This window comes from Alosa pseudoharengus, unplaced genomic scaffold (genome assembly GCF_046254945.1).
Source record: "Alosa pseudoharengus isolate Yale_2024_CS ecotype anadromous, Long Island Sound unplaced genomic scaffold, YU_APseudo_1.1 YU_APseudo_1.1_scf_21, whole genome shotgun sequence".
In the NCBI taxonomy this organism is placed as follows: Eukaryota; Metazoa; Chordata; class Actinopteri; order Clupeiformes; family Clupeidae; genus Alosa; species Alosa pseudoharengus.
Window position 1 is genome coordinate 9,496,214 of NW_027468674.1, and position 16,870 is coordinate 9,513,083.

At 42.9% G+C, this 16,870-nt stretch overlaps 2 protein-coding genes across 2 annotated transcripts; both read left to right on the forward strand.

The window, feature by feature from the left end:
• Nucleotides 1-328: 328 nt before the first annotated feature.
• On the forward strand, nt 329-8,658 carry LOC143138650 (inactive all-trans-retinol 13,14-reductase-like). Its single transcript, XM_076299075.1, has 13 exons — nt 329-488; nt 779-961; nt 1,459-1,700; nt 1,824-2,019; nt 2,159-2,356; nt 2,499-2,618; nt 2,969-3,107; nt 3,339-3,448; nt 3,570-3,736; nt 4,017-4,176; nt 4,313-4,435; nt 7,349-7,454; nt 8,478-8,658. Exons 1-13 carry the CDS (start codon nt 329-331, stop codon nt 8,656-8,658), a joined length of 2,085 nt encoding a protein of 694 aa, XP_076155190.1.
• Nucleotides 8,659-10,305: 1,647 nt separating this feature from the next.
• LOC143138651 (inactive all-trans-retinol 13,14-reductase-like) lies at nt 10,306-16,523 on the forward strand. The gene is made up of 11 exons (XM_076299076.1): nt 10,306-10,465; nt 10,853-11,035; nt 11,534-11,775; nt 13,071-13,266; nt 13,409-13,606; nt 14,539-14,658; nt 15,058-15,196; nt 15,431-15,540; nt 15,662-15,828; nt 16,067-16,226; nt 16,363-16,523. The coding sequence occupies exons 1-11, from the start codon at nt 10,306-10,308 to the stop codon at nt 16,521-16,523; spliced, it is 1,836 nt and encodes a 611-aa protein (XP_076155191.1).
• The last annotated feature ends 347 nt before the right edge of the window (nt 16,524-16,870 follow it).

Below are 16,870 nucleotides of genomic sequence, written 5' to 3' on the forward strand. Positions count from 1 at the left end.
ATTAGAACCCTTGGATACATTCATGGTAAATTGGCTACAATTTGCATACATACTATGAGAGATGAGTTTTGACAGTTTCTCTGTGAGCAGTCCCTCAGCTGTTTTGAGACAGTGGTATTACGTGTGTTATACATTCATACAACAGATTCAAACATCTGTCTCTTAGAGAATTACTGTATATTGCTTATTGTTGTAAGTCGAAGTAAAACAAACTGTACATATCCTTTTTTCTGAACTGTCCTTCATCTCTTTCTCAGCTCTTGGAGGCTTCTGCTGTGTGTTACTGGTCTGCTATGTGGGTCTCTGGATCAGAAGCTTGACCCTCATCATGAAGCTGCTGCTGTTTCTGGTGTCTGGTTCCTTGGCCTGTGCTGGCGGAACCTACTGGTACCTGTTTCTGAAGCCCAGCCCGTTCTCTCTGGAGTCACTGCGGCCCACAGAACCACTAGAAGTGGACCAGAAGAAGAGGAACAAGGTGCTGAAGAAAGGTGAGGGGTCAAATCCCTATAAGCTTCCATGCATTTATATGGCATGATGACATTTGAAAAAAAATGTTTATTGTGTTTCTTTGTGTGACTGGATGCTGGATCTGCATCTATCTCTCTGATGAGGTTTTGGTCTTCCTGACCATTTCTTTCCTTCTTGTATTGCTTTCTCATATCAGAAAGCACAGCAGTAAATGGCGGAGAGCCAGGCTGGTGTGAACTCGTACCATTTATCATCATAATGTCAGTCATCTGCAAGGCCAACTGCAATTGCTCATGTGTCCTCTGTGTAGGTTTCAGTAGGGAGAGAATCCCTGAGAACCTGGATGCCATCATCATCGGTAGCGGTCTTGGAGGCCTGACTACGGCTGCTTGTATGGCCAAAAAGGGGAAGAGGGTGCTGGTTCTAGAGCAACATGACAATGCTGGTGGATGCTGCCACACCTTCATGGAGAAAGGCTTTGAATTTGATGTTGGTGAGTAGACCTACTACTAGTGGGTTACTGATCTAAATGTTATTCTCATTATATGAACACAAAATTAATAGCTAAACACCAAAACATTCTGTGTGCTTCCTGCTAAAAGATCATCAGTCCAATCAATATGTACTAGTACATGAGCATGTAGTGTTGCCATTTGGACTCAATGCCACACCACTCATATGGTCATGACACTAAGTTAAATATGAAATCTATAACTCAGATTCAGTGTGTAGACAGGGAAAGAAAGTCAGTCACCAGAGGAGATGGGGCAGTCCTTGGGGTAATTTTCTAGGAAGAAAATCTACTTTACAGGCAAGTCTTCACTGGTGTGGTGTAGTTAGCCATTCTGGTCAACTGCTGCTACCAGCTGTCCTTAGGTGCTACAAATTCAACACCATTGTTTCTCTGTGCTCCTGCAATAAAGTCATATGTGTGTGTGTGTGTGTGTGTGTGTGTGTGTGTGTGTGTGTATATGTTTTATATGTGTGTAGGCCTGCACTACGTTGGTCAGCTGCATGAGAACAGCCTGATGCGAATCGCCTTTGACCAGATCACCGAGGGTCAGCTGGAATTTGTGACCCTGCCCCAGCACTTTGACACCGTCCACATTGGCCTGGGGGAGGAGCACCGAGAGTATAGCTACTACAGCGGAAAGACCGAGATGGAGGCCAACATGAAGAAGCAGTTCCCAGACGACACCAAGGCTGTTGAGGAGTTCTTCAGAGTCATGAAGGTATGATATGGAGGTCACTGCCCCCTGCAGTCAGACAGGGGAAGTATGGCATATGGCATACATTTGTCAATACTGATGGTTTTAGTCCCTCATTCTTTGTTGTTGTTGTTGTTGTTGTTGTAGGTCTCTGCCAGGAAGAGCCACTACCTGGGCCTCCTGAAGCTCATCCCTCGCTGGCTGGCCCTCTTCTTTCTCAAGTCCGGCATCGCTGACCGCTGCTCCTCCGTCTTCCGTCTGGCCACCACCGGCGTCACCACCTGGGCTGACCAGCTGACCAATAACAAGGACCTCCAGCTCATGTTCAACTACCTCTTCATTGGTGAGTATCTCCAGGTTATCTCCGACCCTACTATGATCAGCAGGAGCAGATCATCTTCGTATAGTTATTTTCACATTTGGCTCTTCAAGGCTAATAACCTTTGATCTCATCTCTCCCTCCTTATCTCCTTCACCCATAGGTGATCGCCCTAGAGACTGTAGCCTCTTCATGAATGCGCTCCTAATTCACCACTACAAGCGTGGAGCCTACTATCCTAGAGGGGGCGCCAGTGAGATCCCTTACCACATCAGCAACACCATCCGCAAGTATGGCGGTGAAGTGCTGGTGAGAGCTCCAGTCACTCGAATCCTGTTGGATAAAGATGGCGCTGCCTGTGGTGAGTATGGTCTGGATTGAAAGATCTACTTTAAAATAGATCACTCAGTGCTTTCCCTAGTATCTTGTTCTCTTATGACTCACTGAAAGTCAATTATTTGTTTATCTAACATGTTTTCTTATGATCTTATGTGAATGTCAAGGTGTGGCAGTGAGGAAGGGCCAAGAGGTAGTGGAGGTGAAAGCACCCATCGTAATCTCCAACTGTGGCCTCTTCAACACCTTCAAGTACTTGCTGCCTCCTCAGATTCAGATGAAACATGGTGAGTCATGTCAACTTACACAACAAACAACTAGGGAAGACCTTAGACACAACCATCATTCAGTATTATTTATTCCTTATTGACATTGTACCACACCAATTACTGACTCTAACACAAAAACATGTCAAGGAAAGGCAAAAAAATTGGATTTCCAGTAGGTCGGATGGACCACTAGTTGTATATGTTATACACATGTTTGTATTTAGAAGATTTCTGTATAGACACACAACTGCAGAATGAGTGGCAGTCCAAGACACATTTCCCACACTGTAGGACAACAAAGTGAATCTTGAATAAAAACATCTCTTTTTTGAAACAAAGTGAACAGGAATGATTTATTTCTTCTGCAGATATCCAGACGCGTGCCCAAATGATGAAACCTGGCAAAGCTTGCGTGCTCCTCTTCTGTGGTTTCGATGCCACTGCTGAAGAGCTCGACATCACGCCAACCACTTTGTGGCTCTTCAAGGAAAATGACATAGACAAATCGTGAGTACCTTGATCAGTGATTAGAAAAGTGTGGACACAGAGAAAAAAACTTTAACTTTAGAAAAAAACTAAAGAAGAGATTGAACCAAAATGTGCTCATTTTCATCGACAGACTTGAGCTTTAATTTGTCACACAAATTGAATGTAAAGAAATTAACTGGAATTGAATTGAACCAGATTAAACAAAACGAAACTGGATTGACCTGAACTAAATTGAACTTTATGTCTCAGGATGGATAAATTCTTTGCTATGAGCAAAGATGAGGCCCCTGACAATGTTCCCATGGTGTTCATCACCTTCCCATCTGCCAAAGACACCTCCTCACAGATCAGACACCCAGGTGAGATTGCCCAGATAAGATTCACCCATTATTAAGGACCCACTGCTGAAATAAATTTTATTTGCATCTAATAAAAGCTTCCACATTCTTGTGAAGCTAACTGTCCTGCTTATCTTGGTAGGTAAATCCTGTATGACTGTCCTGACCATGGTGAACTACGAGTGGTTCGAGGAGTGGAAGGACTCAACGGTTAGGAAGAGAGGAGACGACTACACAGAGTACAAGAACAGATTCGCTGACCACCTCTTTAACTGGGCCTCCGAGCATTTCCCTAAGATCAAAGACAAGGTGAGCAGGGGATGCATGACAAGTACACAGTTTTTACAAACCATTTTGGTTCTGCGAGTTATGGAAGGAATTTTAACATGACTTTTAACAAGACAAGAGCTCTAATGATAGATCACTTGGAGGACACAATAGATAGAACAGATACAGTAAATTCACCATCCTTCACATTGGGCATTTCTTTTCATCCTACTTTCATGAGTTTTTTTTCCAGGTCAACATCACAACCATAGAGAATAATTATCATTCCCATTTCTGTGTTTCTGTCTGTCACCCTGTTCAGGTGGTGTACCAGGAGATAGCCACACCACTCTCCAATAAGCACTACCTGAAAGCATTCAGGGGGGCCCCGTACTCTGGCGAGCACACCCTAGAACGCTTTGACCCAGTGTTAATGGCCAAGAACCGCTGTGACACGCCCGTCAAAAACCTCTACATTACAGGTAAGGGAGTGTCATTGTGAGTCTGTCTGTATTCATGAAAATGGATCTGTCTGTGTGTGAGTGTGTGAAAAATCTCCCTTTGTCTGTATCTCTATGTATTTGCATTGGTGTTTTAACCTATTTATGTGTGTTTCAGGTCAGGACGTGTTCAGCTGTGGTATTGCAGGGGCCCTGCATGGCGGGCTGATCTGTGCCTCCACAGTGTTGGGCCACCTCCTGTACGTCGACCTCTTCATGATGAAGATTAAACTGAAGGGGGGCAGCATTTTACGCACTTTACAGAAACTGTTTTTCTAATTGAAGTCTTTCTGTTTTATTATGACCACAGCTAGCAATAACGTAGCTTGGTCATGCCGTTTTGGACACAGTCCTGTTCCACCGATTTTTGTTTGGTGATTTCTTGCCCACTTGTCAACTGGTACACTTTTATGGACACACATCACAATTTGTGAACCTTTGTACATAGAGGACACTGCAAAAATCCATAGGGGGCGCAACAACTGACTCATTTCAGTGTGCCATTACATGCTCATTACACAACTCAGAAGGTCAGATCCAGATGATCGCCACCTGCGGATATATTTGAACTTATTATTGAGACAGGACATATCCATGTCCTGCTGTAAATGTTGATGTTTAGAATTGTTTTCAAATATATTTGTGTCTTCACATAATAATCCTACCTTGGATACCTACTTGCATATTTGTTATGTCCTTGTCAACTCAATGTGCTGCATATTGGTGTGTAATAGGAGTGTTGTATAATGACACCATTTGCACTGAGAGCAGACTGTTTGTGGAATTTTTTGTATTAACAGCAGTTTGTTCTATGAGCAAACATTTGGATGGGATTTCTGAACTTTGAATCGGGTGTGATGCATGCAGTACCTGGTGTTGCACATGGCTTTTTGTCATCTAGTGCAAAAGAGGTTTTCAGACATAATTCGTGTTATGCATAATTTTAATGTGTTGTCCTGCATGTGTCAGTCATAATGTCATGCAAAATTTTAATTTTGTGTAATTTATGTATATTTATATTATTTTTTCATGAAAAAGAGATTATAATTTTGTTATTGCTAGTACAATGTACTCCATTAAAATGATGTTGCCACCATATTTATGGTTGTCATGTTTTATTGGTTTTTAATGTATAGAAAAATAAAAAAAATGGTCACACTCTAAAATAGTTTATTTTTGCTAATTCATTTTCACATTTAGCAGCAGGGGTAACAAACATTTCGGCATTGCGGCCTTCGTCAGTGTGTGTAATCCCTTACCACTTCCTATTCTTAAGAAGGCAAGTTGCCTCAATTGATGACACCCGTAGCCTGTCTACAGCGCTGCACAGGATCAACGAGCGCTCTGACGCATCGGGCCTCACAGGCCATTCATCAGTCGGAGCGCTTGGTGTCTCCAATGTTCACAACACAACATACAGTACATTAAATGGCCGGACAATGATAAAGTAGCATTAGCCAAAGTGAAAAGTGTGTAGGTTACATAAAAAAAATACATTCTCAAAGAATTGACGACAAGTCAAAATCTTCATTCATTCCACTTGGAGACATAGATCGCAGATGATTACATCTAGAACGCCTTCTTTTGAAGAAGTTTCCTGTCTATATCTCCTCCCCTGCGGGCAGGGGAATAGCACAAGATTTTTTCAACTTTTCAAGGGCCCTCTCTCCCCTTGGGACCCTATAATCAGTAGTGGTTTTACCCCCAGTCCGACGCCCCTGCCTCCAGGATCTATGTACGTGTTCTATGCCAGTGCATTTAAGATCTTCTAGAGTGTGGTTCTTTTCTATAAAATGTCTTGCTACTGGTAAACTTATATCTCTCCTATGAATGGTTGATTTATGTTCACTCAGTCTTGTTCTTAATGGTCTTGATGTTTTTCCAAAGTATGATAATTGTCAGGGGAATTGCAAAAGATATATTACATTTTTCATAGAACAATTTACCAATGAATCAATTTTGTAGATTTTCTTTGTGTGGATACAGCCAAATGTGCTGTTTTTTGTTTTTAATGTAAAATTAATCATTTTTATACATCCATTATCTTACTAGAGGAAAAGAGATCCACACACCAGATAGTTCCCCATTCATAATTTTTTTTTATCGTGTGACATTTCGAGTTTGTGGCTCTTCTTCAGACTTAAGTCAGTAAACACGCTCATGTTATCTCATTAGCCTCTAAGTATTGCTGAACGATGCAACAAGTAGGGCTACATCTCAGTTGCAAATGCAAACAGGTCCAGTAAATCTGTGTTTACCCCATATGAGCAGACACCAGACGGGCCAATAGCAAAGATCCGCTGACGAGAGAAGAGAAAGAGAGACAAATGGGAGTATAGGGCGCTGAATTCGACACATATGCAGCTCAGTGGATGAGACAATGTTCTCTGTCGGCAATTAATAGCTACACACAGGTGAGAGGATGCCACGCCAACAACAAAGGCCAAATAATATCAAAGTCTATCAAATCAGAGTCTATGAAGAATATATCCAAGTATCACACGAGAACAATAAAGTCCATCAGAGTATCACACAGAGGTAATCCATCACAGCACAGCACACATGTGAAATACGATGCCGGAGAGTTCATTGAAAAGACACAGGGCTTTAAGTGTCCAGACTCAGCACTTTAACTGGGCGATCGTAGCTGTAATACAGTTCTAAATCCAAGAAGCCACCAGACGCTGGCTCCTCTGATTCAGTAATAAAGAGGAAAGCGGCACTTAACTTGGCAGAGGGCGGCTTATGTAAACCGCACCCCCGAGGTGAATAGTCAGGCGTGTTAGTATTCCCACAGCAGGCTGGATCGTAGCGGCGGCCGGCTCACGTTGGACAGGACAGGATACCAGGACGACACTCCTTCGCTAGAGTGTAGTAGAAGCACGATCAGCAGGCAACAACCTCGCAAGGGCAAGCTGCAGTCCCATAACAATTATGACGAAGTCAATAGCACTTAACTTGGCAGAGGGCGACTGCAAGCCGCACCCCTGCGATGAATGAACAGGCGTTGTCACTGCTTTGCAATGGTTCGATCACAGCAACGTCCCTCCCGTCACCAACCCAAAACTGGCTCCACTATGCGATGTGCCTAGCTCTCATCCACAGTGTTCGCAGAACGTGCAGACACCCTCTCACTCACTACACCCCACACCAGGTACTCGCGACTACTCAAATGCTACTTGGCCCATCACCCCTAAATCACCACACCTGCGTGGACTAATGACCTCAATGCACCCCAATGATCATACAACAGACTCCAGGTAAGTTCTTACGTCACACGACACACCCACCTCCCCATCTCGGAGCCACCACCACACAGACACAGACACAGACAGATAAACACAGGCACGGGTTTCCCCGTGACACGTGCACCTGCCAATATGACTGCTGACATGCGCTCTTAAAATAGCATATGAACAACTCACCATTGACTTCTGACCAGGTTTAGGTGGTGTATGATAGCGATTTTTAGACAACGCGCCAGGCCCCTCCCTAGGTTGTTAATTGCCACACCCCTGGGCGCAATGTTTAAAAAATAAACGTGCAAAATACCGTATTAAACTTTGCGCGGGTGGAAAACGAACTTTACGCCATGCGCTGGTGCCCAAAATACAGCCCCATGTCTCAGTTACTCAGCTGTGGAAAGCCTCATAGTGAGTAAGGCCTACTAACCTACATTACAGCAGTTTTCAACTATTACTAGAGTAAACGAAGGTCTGTGCTAAATAGGGGGAAGAACAACCAGGTCAAACAAGTCTTTTGTTTCTTCAGAAAGTGGAACATGTCCCACTTCTGTGAGTTCCTTTTTATCCTCTTTTAGGAGTGTTGTCGATTTCTTCCAATTTTTGGATTATGTTAATTGTCCTGTTCTTATTGTGACTATGAGGGCAAATGACCAGCCAGCCAGATTATTTAGCTAATCTGATCTGATCACTGCCCCACTGCCATTTGGAATTCCACACAAATCATCTTATGAATACAGTGTTAGCTGGATCTTGTGTTGTATAAAGTAATACGGCCGCTCAAGCCTCTCCCACAGCACCCAGAGCGTGTAAGGTTGATATAAAAGGCCTGCACTGAGTGTCAGCCTCTCAGACGCTCAAATACTTTGCTTGCTATCACTGTTATTTCCTCAACCTACAGTATTAACTAGCCTATTGTGGTGGCAATTTAAACCTCATCAGGAAGAAAGTCCTCCTTTCTGAACTCTGCAGCATCTCTCCCTTGGCTCTTGGAAGCTTCAGCTGCTTTTCACTGGTCTTCTGTGTGGATCTCTGGACCAGAGGCTTGACTCTCATCATGTGGCTACTGATATTTGTGGCGTGGTCCTTGGCCTGTGCCGGGGGAACCTACTGGTACCTGTTTGGGAAGCCGAGCCTGTTCTCTCTGAAGTTGCTATGGCCCAATGATCCACTAGAACTAGACCAGGAGAAGAGGACCAAGCTGCTGAAGAAAGGTGAGTGACCCGTATAAAACGCTACATTCATGGGCGGATTATGAACTTTCGGGCCCCTGGGCCCAGATGTATTAATGGCCCCCCACTAATTGTTGTATATGTAGGAGGGGGGGTTTGGGGGTCCTCCCCTAGAATTTTTTTCATTTGTTTGATGTGATTTCCTGTATTCTGGTGCATTTTGGGGATGGCCAATACTAAATTCAATCAGATTCATAGCCTACATCCTGATTTGTTGATATTGAGGCAATGATTCCATGCAAAGGCTTGGGCTTCAGGGCCCCCTGACCCCTTGGGCCCCTGGGCCTGGGTCCAGTAGGCCCGAGCAGTAATCCATCCCTGGCTACATTTGTGCCATTTTTAGGTTGCAAGATGAGAAGGACAGATAATGCCATGTGTGATAGCAACGTTATTCTTTAAGTACTGGAATGGTACATCTCTATGTGTGTTAATGTCAGAGAGGAAATGAGAGAGGACAAGAAAAACTTTAATTTCTCTATCCCAAGAAGGGTAGGGTCCAGCAATGTTCTTTTCACAGAAGGTACAATGGCACTGGAAGCCAAAAAGGACTTTAGCATTGTGCTAATGTGTTCGGTTCTTTTAATTCATATAAGATTTACAGCAGCTACATTCCGTTGTTTGCACCAGCTTCAGGTTGTAGTTAATTAATGCAACAACCGTTACACAAGGTAAAGGACATGCTGTAATAGAGAGCAATAGGCAAATGAGCCTTTGTATTGTTATATAATTTTATACTGATTATAGTCATGTATGGGCTCCACCGGATAATTTACTAATCTGATTACTGGTGGCCACACTAATTCTTCCACACAAATCCCTCACTTTTTCCATGGCGACGCAACAGCCTCTGACAATTTAATCTAATTGTTTTACAACACAATTTCACAGCTGAAAACGATGCACAACATAATGAATAATACGTTTTCAGTGAGATAACTGTTATAGAGAAAGATATGTCAAGAATGACATTTTCAGTGAAGCTAATGTCAACTTTTCTGGTTTCACAATCCTAACTACAGTATGTACCTAACAACAAATGAATGGGATATAAGGAAAAGGCAGTGAGTTTTTTCTTTATTAAAACTAAGGAACAGTCTGCATACAGTCACTTGATATCACTTGACTGTTTTAGCATTCTTATTGCTGTAACGTGTATGAACTAATGGCATGATTAGACAGCTTTTAGATTTCCCACTGCTGTTTGTGCTTAGGATCTTTCTCATGGTATTACATTTGTAAGTTCATTGTGCATAGTTATTAAGTAAGCTTAGTTAGACTTTAAACTTCACACTTTGCCCAGCATTAAAATTAGAACCCTTGGATACATTCATGGTTAGTTGGCTGCAATTTGAATACATACTATGACAGATGAGTTTAGACAGCAGTTTTGACAGCAGTCCCTCAGCTCTTTTGAGACAGTAAGTAATATTAAGTCTGTAATAAATTCATACAATAGATTAAAAAGTCTGTCTCTTAGAGAATCACTGTATATTGCTTATTGCTGTAAGTGGAAGTGAAACAAACTCTACCCCCATTTTTCTGAACTGTTCTTCATCTCTTTCTCAGCTCTTGGAGGCTTCTGCTGTGTGTCACTGGTCTGCTATGTGGGTCTCTGGATCAGAAGCTTGACCCTTATCATGAAGCTGCTGCTGTTTCTGGTGTCTGGGTCCTTGGCCTGTGCTGGGGGAACCTACTGGTACCTGTTTCTGAAGCCCAGCCCGTTCTCTCTGGAGTCACTGTGGCCCACAGAACCACTAGAAGTGGACCAGAAGAAGAGGAACAAGGTGCTGAAGAAAGGTGAGAGGTCAAATCCCCAAAAATATCCTATTTATGTGCCATGTTTAAATTACCATTTGAAAACCATACGTGTTTACTGAATATCTATGTTTGTAGTTTGTGCTAGTGCATGATTGTGTGCGATTGTACGAATGTGTTACTTTGTGTGACTGAATACTGGAAATGTGTTTATCACATATGTGTTATGTTAGAGAGAGATTGTGAAGTAGCTGTGACAAGGTTTTGGTCTTCCTGACAATTAATTTCCTTCTTGTATTGCTTTCTGATGTCAGAAAGCACAGCTGTAAAAATAGCGAGACTCAAGTTGTGAAGTCATACTATTTATCATTATAATGTCAGACATCTGCAAGGCCAACTGCAATTGCTCATGTGTCTCCCTCTGTGTAGGTTTCAGTAGGGAGAGAATCCCTGAGAACCTGGATGCCATCATCATCGGCAGCGGTCTCGGAGGCCTGACTACGGCTGCTTGTATGGCCAAAAAGGGGAAGAGGGTCCTGGTTCTAGAACAACATGACAATGCTGGTGGATGCTGCCACACCTTCACGGAGAAAGGCTTTGAATTTGATGTTGGTGAGTAGACCTACTACTAGTGGGTTACTGATCTAAATTGTACATGAACTATATGAACACAGCATGCATAGCTAAACATCTAAACATCCAGTGGGGTTGCAGCTATAGAATCAACAGTCCAATCCACGTGTGCGACCATGTAGTGTGTGGCCACTTAAACTTCCTCACTAGCCAGATATGGTCATGAGTTAAATGAATAATTAATTAATTTCAACAACTCATTAAATAGGAACAGTGTATGATCAGAGGAAGAAGGTCACTCACCAGTTGAAAGGAGATGGTGGTAGTCCTGTGATAGTGTGCAGGGAATCCCCTTTATAGGCACACCTCCACTAGTGTGGGTTAGTCAGTCAATCAGGTCACCTGCTGCCACCCTCTGGCTGTCTTTGGGTACTACACGCTTTCCACACTTCTTTCTCTGTGCTCTTACAACATAGTTAAGTGTGTGTTTATGTGTGTGTGTGTGTGTGTGTGTGTATGTGTTTTATATGTGTGTAGGCCTTCACTACGTCGGTCAGCTGCATGAGAACAGCCTGATGCGAATCGCCTTTGACCAGATCACAGAGGGTCAGCTGGAATTTGTGAGCCTGCCCCAGCACTTTGACACCGTCCACATTGGTCAGGGGGAGGAGCACCGAGAGTATAGCTTCTATACTGGGAAGACCGAGATGGAGGCCAACATGAAGAAGCAGTTCCCAGATGACACCAAGGCTGTTGAGGAGTTCTTCAGAGTCATGAAGGTATGACATGGAGGTCACTGCAGTCAGGGAGGAGCAGTTGGATTGTAATCAGGCTTGGAATTTCACCATTCTGGGGGCAAGGCCACTTGGCCTTCAGTTGGGCATATTTGGTGGGGGGCACAAAGGCCACATGTCAGGGCACCAAGGCCAAAGTTAACTATACAGTAGTAGGCTATAAAAATTATCAAAGTTGTATTTAGCCTATTCACTGCAGTAGACCTGCATCACTGTATGAAACATTACAAAAACATGAAACATGACATATTACATATAACTGTAAATCATCTGATCATCTAATAAAAACAGATATCTAGACTATATATAACATTTATTTTATATTTGTCCTGGTATGAAATCATGTATTGAACAATTTAAATGTAGCACAGCTCTGCTTTAAGAAACTCAAATAGCCTATAGATGCATGCTTAGCATTTTGTGATCATTAAGGCTACTTTCACAAACTCTTAGTCAGCTGTCCTCTGATTTACCAATATCTAGGCGATATTTGTAACATTTATTTTGTATTTGGCCCGTTATGAAATCATGTGGAACAATTTAAACACATTGTAAAACTTAAAGCCCAAATTTGGAGACATCCATGCATGTCGAAATGTACTGCAAATTCAAAACTGGATTACTCTGGAACGGCTAACTGTACAGGGGACTGCTTTACACCTTTGTGTTCGGTAAGGTCTGCTGTTTATTCTGATATGTGGTTTGTCATGTGTTAAAAGAAGGGTTCGTGAAGTATTCCACCGAGATGAATGGGTAGGGAGATCGATCATGGACGCAAAACCTTCAGTAGAATGTATGATTAAATTGAATTATATTATTTACTTTTCTCGCAAACTGTTCAGCACAGCAATTAGCGGCTGACATCGTTTAAAAGCTGAGAAAAAGCTCTTTCATGTGATACTTGTGATGTCTGTGTGATGAATAGGCTACTTCGTGAGTAGTTCAACTGAGAAGAATGGGTGAATTTGGACGCACTTTCTCGCTTTGTCACTTTCTCCACTGCGTAAAAGACTAAATTAATTTGCGCTGTGAATGCTAAGATTATTTTGACAGGCCACAGGCTAAATACAAATCGCTATTAGTAGGACACAAAGCAGAATGTTGAAAGAAGGGGGCACCAAGGCCACCGTGGCCTGTAAACCTATGATTTTCAAAGGGGCTCCGTCGTGGCCGCCGTGAAATTCCTACCCTGATTGTAATGCACTTAAAGTGTATAGTGCATATATATTGAAGGCAATGTAAGTTTTTACTTATTATTCTTGTTGTTATTGATGTTGTAGGTCTCAGCCAGGAAGACCTTCTACCTGGGCCTCCTGAAGCTCATCCCTCGCTGGCTGGCCCTCTTCTTTCTCAAGTCCGGCATCGCTGACCGCTGCTCCTCCGTCTTCCGTCTGGCCACCACCGGCGTCACCACCTGGGCTGACCAGCTGACCAATAACAAGGACCTCCAGCTCATGTTCAACTACCTCTTCATTGGTGAGTATCTCCAGGTTATCTCCTACCCTACTATGGTCAGCAGAAGCAGCAGATCATCTTCGTATAGTTATTTTCACATTTGGCTCTTCAAGGCTAATAACCTTTGATCTCATCTCTCCCTCCTTATCTCTTTCCCCCATAGGTGATCGCCCTAGAGACTGTAGCCTCTTCATGAATGCCCTCCTCATCCACCACTACAAGCGTGGAGCCTACTATCCTAGAGGGGGCGCCAGTGAGATCCCCTATCACATCAGCAACACCATCCGCAAGTATGGCGGTGAAGTGCTGGTGAGAGCTCCGGTCACTCGAATCCTGTTGGATAAAGATGGCGCTGCCTGTGGTGAGTACTGGTCTGGATTGAAAGATCTACTTTAAAGGGGAACTTGGCAACTATTTCAACGGTATAAACCCGTTTAGAAATCATTTGGATGGTTAAATGACCTGTTCCAGTGAAAATGGTGACTTTCCCCGCTGCGCCTAGCGTCCCCAGGCGGAAAACCAACCTCGCAACATCGTTTTAAATCGTGTTTCTTACCTTGTAACATCCACATAGTTCTGCCAAACTTATGCTAATGGTTTGCTAGCTTGTAAACAAATCCATGTGCTTTATCGTTACCTTTTCCCACAGTTTGGAATAGCATAATGCACAATTTCAACAGCAGAGGGGGAAATCCTGCCAAGTTTCCCTTTAAAATAGATCACTCAGGGCTTTCTCTAGTATCTTGGACCCCGTTTACACGAGCATGTGTATTTTTATAAACGAAGACATTTCCCTACGTTTGAGCCTTTCATTTAGACGCAAACGGAGAATTCGCCCCGGTTATCCAAAAAAACTCCGGCCAAAGTGTTTTTTTTGGAAAACTCTGTTTATGCGTTTGGTTCTAAACTGTGGTAAACGGAGTTTTGGGCAGCCAACGTCACAGTATGCGACAGAAGTACACCAAATGTGCGACCAATGTTTACATTTACATGTTCTCACGTGCGACTTTTCAGGGTTCTGATTGGTTAATGTGAGCTTGAGTTTATCATTAGACTGCCACTGTGGTTTGGCGTGCTCATGACAGCATGTATGTACACGGGTTCATGTAAACACATTTTAAAAATAAACGGTCTCGTGTACATGCAGTTTTATTTGCAAACATAGATGGCCAGATATTCGTTTAGGAAAATACCCTGCTTCGTGTAAACGTAGTCTTGTTCTCTTATGACTCACTGAAAGTCAATTATTTGTTTATCTAACATGTTTTTTTATGATCTTATGTGAATGTCAAGGTGTGGCAGTGAGGAAGGGCCAAGAGGTAGTGGAGGTGAAAGCACCCATCGTAATCTCCAACTGTGGCCTCTTCAACACCTTCAAGTACTTGCTGTCTCCTCAGATTCAGATGAAACATGGTGAGTCATGTCAACTTACACAACAAACAACTAGGGAAGACCATAGACACAACCATCATTCAGTATTATTTATTCCTTATTGACATTGTACCACACCAATTACTAACTCTAACACAAAAACATGACAAGGAAAGGCGGAAAAATTGGATTTCCAGTAGGTCGGATGGACCACTAGTTGTACATGTTATACACATCGTAGTCGTTGCGTCAGCCAAATGTAATGTAATGTAATGTAAAACACATGTTTGTATTTAGAAGATTTCTGTATAGACACACAACTGCAGAATGAGTGGCAGTCCAAGACACATTTCCCACACTGTAGGACAACAAAGTGAATCTTGAATAAAAACATCTCTTTTTTGAAACAAAGTGAACAGGAATGATTTATTTCTTCTGCAGATATCCAGACGCGTGCCCAAATGATGAAACCTGGCAAAGCTTGCGTGCTCCTCTTCTGTGGTTTCGATGCCACTGCTGAAGAGCTCGACATCACGCCAACCACTTTATGGCTCTTCAAGGAAAACGACATAGACAAATCGTGAGTACCTTGATCAGTGATTAGAAAAGTGTGGACACTTAATATGTCAAAAGTGAAGCCACCAGAAAAAAAGTAAAGAAGAGATTGAACCCAAATGTGCTCATTTCATCGACAGACTTGAGCTTTAATTTGTCACACAAATTGAATGTAAAGAAATTAACTGGAATTGAATTGAACCAGATTGAACAAAATGAAACTAGATTGACCTGAACTGAATTGAACTTTATGTCTCAGGATGGATAAATTCTTTGCTATGAGCAAAGATGAGGCCCCTGACAATGTTCCCATGGTGTTCATCACCTTCCCATCTGCCAAAGACACCTCCTCACAGATCAGACACCCAGGTGAGATTGCCCAGATAAGATTCACCCATTATTAAGGACCCACTGCTAAAATACATTTTATTTGCATCTAATAAAAGCTTCCACATTCTTGTGATGCTAACTGTCCTGCTTATCTTGGTAGGTAAATCCTGCATGACTGTCCTGACCATGGTGAACTACGAGTGGTTCGAGGAGTGGAAGGACTCAACGGTTAGGAAGAGAGGAGATGACTACACAGAGTACAAGAACAGATTCGCTGACCACCTCTTTAACTGGGCCTGCGAGCATTTCCCTAAGATCAAAGACAAGGTGAGCAGGGGATGCATGGCAAGTACACAGTCTTTACAAACAACAAGACAAGAGCTCTAATGATAGATCACTTGGAGGACACAATATATAGAACAGATACAGTAAATTCACCATCCTTCACATTGGGCATTTCTTTTCATCCTACTTTCATGAGGAGTTTTTTGTCCCGGTCAACATCACAACCATACAGAATAATTATCATTCACATTTCTGTGTTTCTGTCTGTCAACCCGTTTAGGTGGTGTACCAGGAGATAGCCACACCACTCTCCAATGAGCACTACCTGAGAGCATTCAGGGGGGCCCCGTACTCTGGCGAGCACACCCTAGAACGCTTTGACCCAGTGTTAATGGCCAAGAATCGCTGTGACACGCCCGTCAAAAACCTCTACATCACAGGTAAGGGAGTGTCATTGTGAGTCTGTCTGTATTCATGAAAATGGATCTGTCTGTGTGTGAGTGTGTGAAAAATCTCCCTTTGTCTGTATCTCTATGTATTTGCATTGGTGCTTTAAACTATTTATGTGTGTTTCAGGTCAGGACGTGTTCAGCTGTGGTATTGCAGGGGCCCTGCATGGCGGGCTGATCTGTGCCTCCACAGTGTTGGGCCACCTCCTCTACGTCGACCTCTTCATGATGAAGATTAAACTGAAGGGGGGCAGCATTTTACGCACTTTACAGAAACTGTTTTTCTAATTGAAGTCTTTCTGTTTTATTATGACCACAGCTAGCAATAACGTAGCTTGGTCATACAGTTTTGGACACAGTCCTGTTCCACCGATTTTTGTTCGGTGATTTCTTGCCCACTTGTCCACTGGTACACTTTTATGGACACACATCACAATTTGTGAACCTTTGTACATAGAGGACACTGCAAAAATCCATAGGGGGCGCTGCAACTGACTCATTTCAGTGTGCCGTTACATGCTCTTTACACACCTCAGAAGGTCAGATCCAGATGATCACCACCTGTGGATATATTTGAACTTATTATTGAGACAGGACATATCCATGTCCTGCAGTAAATGTTGCTGTTTAGAATT

What these genes read in the sequence shown, in the direction of transcription:
- LOC143138650 (XM_076299075.1), top strand. Translation starts at nt 329, where the DNA reads ATGAAGCTGCTGCTGTTTCTGGTGTCTGGTTCCTTGGCCTGTGCTGGC. An exon ending in GAACAAGGTGCTGAAGAAAG is followed by an intron (nt 489 to 778) that starts GTGAGGGGTCAA and finishes TCCTCTGTGTAG; the next exon opens with GTTTCAGTAGGGAGAGAATC. An exon ending in TCCCTAAGATCAAAGACAAG is followed by an intron (nt 3,737 to 4,016) that starts GTGAGCAGGGGA and finishes CACCCTGTTCAG; the next exon opens with GTGGTGTACCAGGAGATAGC.
- LOC143138651 (XM_076299076.1), top strand. Translation starts at nt 10,306, where the DNA reads ATGAAGCTGCTGCTGTTTCTGGTGTCTGGGTCCTTGGCCTGTGCTGGG. An exon ending in GTTCAACTACCTCTTCATTG is followed by an intron (nt 13,267 to 13,408) that starts GTGAGTATCTCC and finishes TTTCCCCCATAG; the next exon opens with GTGATCGCCCTAGAGACTGT. An exon ending in CTCACAGATCAGACACCCAG is followed by an intron (nt 15,541 to 15,661) that starts GTGAGATTGCCC and finishes TTATCTTGGTAG; the next exon opens with GTAAATCCTGCATGACTGTC.